The sequence below is a fragment of the Misgurnus anguillicaudatus genome, chromosome 16, assembly GCF_027580225.2.
Source record: "Misgurnus anguillicaudatus chromosome 16, ASM2758022v2, whole genome shotgun sequence".
Lineage (NCBI taxonomy): Eukaryota > Metazoa > Chordata > Actinopteri > Cypriniformes > Cobitidae > Misgurnus > Misgurnus anguillicaudatus.
The window spans coordinates 4,993,862-4,998,582 of record NC_073352.2 but is presented as its reverse complement, the minus strand read 5'-3'; the positions used below and the strand labels follow the sequence as shown (position 1 = coordinate 4,998,582).

At 39.1% G+C, this 4,721-nt stretch overlaps 1 protein-coding gene across 1 annotated transcript; it reads left to right on the top strand.

Moving 5' to 3' along the window:
• The first annotated feature begins 1,215 nt into the window (after positions 1 to 1,215).
• On the top strand, positions 1,216 to 2,594 carry LOC141350113 (uncharacterized). The gene has a single exon (XM_073854597.1). The coding sequence runs from the start codon at positions 1,382 to 1,384 to the stop codon at positions 2,402 to 2,404; it is 1,023 nt and encodes a 340-aa protein (XP_073710698.1). The 5' UTR covers positions 1,216 to 1,381; the 3' UTR covers positions 2,405 to 2,594.
• The last annotated feature ends 2,127 nt before the right edge of the window (positions 2,595 to 4,721 follow it).

Genomic DNA, 4,721 nt, shown 5'->3' with positions numbered 1-4,721 from the left:
AAACAGTACATGCCTATATTCATTGTGATTTTATTCTGCCTCCAGGAAGGAAGAGGAGCGCGCCACGGGTAGAGGGAACCAGAGGCGGGAGCCCGTTCCCCGACGTAAACCCCCCCCCCCCTTGAGGACAGATACTGATCCTATTTTTAAATCCCCTTTCCCCAAGTCCCTATATCTTTTAAATATTTAAATCAATAAAGAATATTTTTATACTTACCTGTACTCGTAGTTGTCTGGTCATTGGGTTGGTTTTGGGGACCTCCTCGAGGTGGAAGTTAGAAGGGGCGTGGCTTAACCCTTAGCGGCCAGCCCCTGGCTTGTGACATATGGTGCGTAGCTAACTGTTATAAGCCGTTATTTTCTAAAGTAAATCTTTCTAGATTGAAAAGTAACTGCAATTTGACAATTACTGTTTTATTTTGTTTTAATTATTGTACGATGGCGTTGCGTTCCTCTGGTACCTGTTGCGCTGTTCGCGGCTGTACGAACAACCAGACTAAGCTAAATCTGTGGCTTCAACAACAGTGTGTTGAACATGTACCCAGAACAAAAAGAGATTGTCCTTGTGACAAACGGTACAGTTTCCATCGCCTACCAACAGACGAGGAATTCAAAAGAATCTGGCTGAAAAACCTAAACTTGAAGAAACCACCCAAAACACTGTATGTGTGTTCATTTCATTTTGTCGACAAAAAACCAACGGAGGAAAACCCGCATCCTACTTTGTGGTTGGGCTACGGAAGACCACCAGAGAAGAAATGCCGGGTCCTCAAAAGGATTTACAGCAGTACCACGAGAACATCAGGTATGATTTCATATGTAGGGAGAACACAGTATTGTAGTGCTTGTCAGTAAATGGCAACCAGTTAGTTTGACTGATTGATACAGTTTGCAGGGCAGTATGTTTACAGTGCAGTTTTTAGAATGTAGAAAAATGCTGATGGAGTTTTAATAGAGAGAGAAACAAGAAACAATTCTAGTTTCACTGTTATTTATATAATTGATCGACCTACTAATCTCTGTGTAAAAATAATATGATGCTGCCATCTTTATATAGTCATTTTTACACCCCTGTAAATTTGCTCCTAATCTCAGATTTTAAAAAATGACCCCCTGTACAAAATAGTAGATTATTCAGAAAATATACATCTGTGACATTTAATATTTTATTCAGAAAAAAAATATTAACAAAATAAAAAAATTAAGCTGGGAAGTTTCTGAAATTTGGTTGATTTGATACAGAATGACCCTTCTCAAAAACTAAAGCTAAAATGCATATCATAAAGCACAATCCAATAATGATGAATTAAAAATATCTGTAATACCCTAATAAATGTAAACTGTATTGTTACCCTCAGATGAGCGTGATGGGTCAGAAGAGATGAATGGAGATGAGGAGTCGTGCACTACATTAAAGCCCTCTTGTGATGTCCAAACACAGTGGTTAGACCCAGAGATGGAGGACCACACCTATTCAAAAAGGCAAACCATCATCTGCAGAGCAAGCACTACACCAGTTCCAAGATTATCATGCCCTGTTGCAGATAGTATTTTGAAGAGTGATGCAGACTTCCTCTTGTATACAGGGATTCCACTCATTGCGTTTCAAACCCTTGTAACCTGCCTACAACCATTTGCTCCTACTTCTTCATCCATGCCTGTTGTGGACCAAATCCTAATGACCTTAATGAAACTTAGGCTAAACCTTGTCATGGCTGATTTAGCACGCAGATTTAATACATCGCAAGGTCAGTTAAGCAAGACTGTTGGAATCTGGATAGACATAATGGCTGAACACACCAAGGATCTTGTTATCTGGTTGCCTTGTGAAACAATCAAAGCTATGTTGCCGGAAGCTTTTAAAGAACACTTTCCAAACACAACCTGTGTAATTGACTGCTCGGAGACTGTTTTACAGAAAGCCAAAAACCTGGACTTTAGAAGTGAATCATACAGCCACTGCTATGCCAACAACACTGTGAAATATTTAGTGGCAATTTCTCCCTCTGGAATAATCATGTTTATTTTAGATGCATATGGTGGCAAATGCAGTGACAGGTACATAATAAAGAACTCAGGGTTTTTGGACTATTTGCGTCCTGGAAATGAGGTTATGGGGGATCGGGGTTTCACAATCAGGGATTTGCTGGAGGAGCGTAGAGTGAACTTAATCATTCCAGCATTTACACGCAAAGGATGCCAGCTGACCAACGAGGAGGTAACACATACACGGCGCATTGCTCATGCCCGCATTCATGTTGAACGGGCAATAAGGCGTCTGAAGGTGTACAAGATTCTTTCACAAACAGTGCCAATTAGCTTGATCCCAAAAATGTATAAAATTCTCAAGATCTGTGCTGGTCTAGTGAATTTAAGAAGTGGGCTTATTTCAAGTGAAAAGTGAGAACGAGAAGACATTTATTATTGCATTTCAACACACACACATTCATTTCATTTTTTTATGACACAATGTATAACTTTTGCATCTTACACATGAAATTAATATAACTTTCTAATGCCTTGCATTTTTAATACTTATTTTGGTAATACTCATTTTTATTTTAAAGGGATAATTCACCCAAAAATGAAAATTCTGTTGTCATTTACTCATCCTCGGGTTGTTTTAATCTGTATGAGTTTCTTTTTTCTGATGAACACAAAATAAGATGGTAAACGCACATCATAGTGTCAACAACTTCCATAGTATGAAAAAATGTTTTGTAAATATTGTAATAAAGGATAACTTTAAAAATGATGGTAAGCACACACTTGATGTACTTCATCATATTTTTTTATTACTACTATTGGAAGTCAATGGACACTATATGCTGTGCGTTTACCATCATTTCTCATAATATCTTCTTTTGTGTTCATCAGAAAAAAGAAATTCATACAGGTTTAGAACAACATGAGGATGAGTAAATGATGACAGAACTTTAATTTTTGGGTGAACTATCCCTTTAACTACATTTTTGTTTTCCTATTGATGCTTTCATTCAGTACTCTTAATGTTTGTGATGTATACTAGTTATAACACCTGGTATCTGCTTACTGTATTTTCAAAAGATCCAGGTATTTGGGGCAGAGCTTCAATTTCTTTGCAACAAAATCATCCACTAATCTTGGAAGCATGTGTAAAAAATAAAAATTCTGGAGGTGTTTCATGTGTGCATCTGTATATTTTTTGTCAAATGAAATGTCTAACTCCAGGTGCTCAGTTGATGTCCAGATAACCAGCTTGCAGCTCTGCAGCCCCAGGCACATCATTGTCAGCTGGATCTGGAAGAATAAATGTAAAATAAAATAGCTTACATTTTGTTATGAGTATCAACAAGTATTTCTCCCAGTATTTCAAATCTTTAAAAAATAATAATAATTTCAGCCACCTGGAGGTAGTATCCACTTTGCCCATTGGGAAGAATGAGATACTTCCCATCACTTAAGCATCTGATGTCACCATTTGGCCGACTAAGAAATTCTGCAAGTGACATGGCACTCTTTAGGGGACACCAGGGGCGGACTGGCCATCTGGCACACCGGGCAGTTTCCCGGTGGGCCGACATACTTTTTGGGCCGCTACATCTCATACTATCTTTGTCTGCTGAGCAGCTCAGTTAGCGTCTTTTTTTCTAGAAAGACCGTGCAAGCGAGCATGCGTCGTCGGTCAGTTCACGTGTCTAAATAGAGAGAGAGAGAGATGTGCTGCGTCCGAAACCGCCTACTACATACTATATAGTACGCGAAAAGCAGTAGGCGAGGCAAGTAGTATGTCCGAATACATAGTATTCGAAAAACAGTATGCGAAAAGTACCCGGATGACCTACTACTTCCGGTTAGATTTTGCAGTGTGCATACGATGGACGCTTCACTATCCCATGATGCCCCGGACGAGGAGTTTTCCAACGAAGAAGAAGAGGCATGCGGCTGTTTTCGCGCTGAAATGACACGATGTGATGACGACGTATGTCACGTGATGTTACAACATGGCGGATGTAGTACGTCCGAATCTCATTCATACTACCAGGATTCATACTATACAGTACCTACTGTTTTAATGCCAAGTAAGTAGGTACTTCATCTAATTCAGTACCTACTATACAGTATGCAGATAACACGCAAGGGAGGTGCAGATAAACTGCGCGACAAAAGAAACAGGCTCTTCAGCAGATGCTGCAAAATGTGTTAAAATAACACAGCAGGACCTTCAACTCGCGTCGCTGGTGATGATGATGATGGTGGCGGTGGTGGCACTGGCAGCGCAGCACCAGCACGCAAAGTGTGTCAGTGAGGAGAGGGAGAGAGACGAGAGATAAGTGAGTGTAGCGACTGCGGTAAGCAGAACTGCTTTCAAAACACAAGTTTAGATAGATACCCCTTGATAAAACTAAGTCAAAAACACAAAATTATGGTGATAAAGCTGCAATAAAATAACTGCACTCTTTGCTCTGTGACTACGAGATTGTATCTGATTCGTAGATTTTTCGTTCATTGTCTGTTTCAAAACGTATCATTTCTCTTCAAGCAAAATCAAACAATCCAGGAGATCTGCTTACAGAAAAATATATGTTTATTGTATATATAACAACACACTTGACAGATAATCTTAAAAATCTCTATTACTGTAATCACACTAGTTTAGTTCAGTGAATGTAGTGAATACTTCCTGTAAGTACTGCAAGTAATAATCAGTTTTCAATATTACTGTAAGCAGGACTTGTATT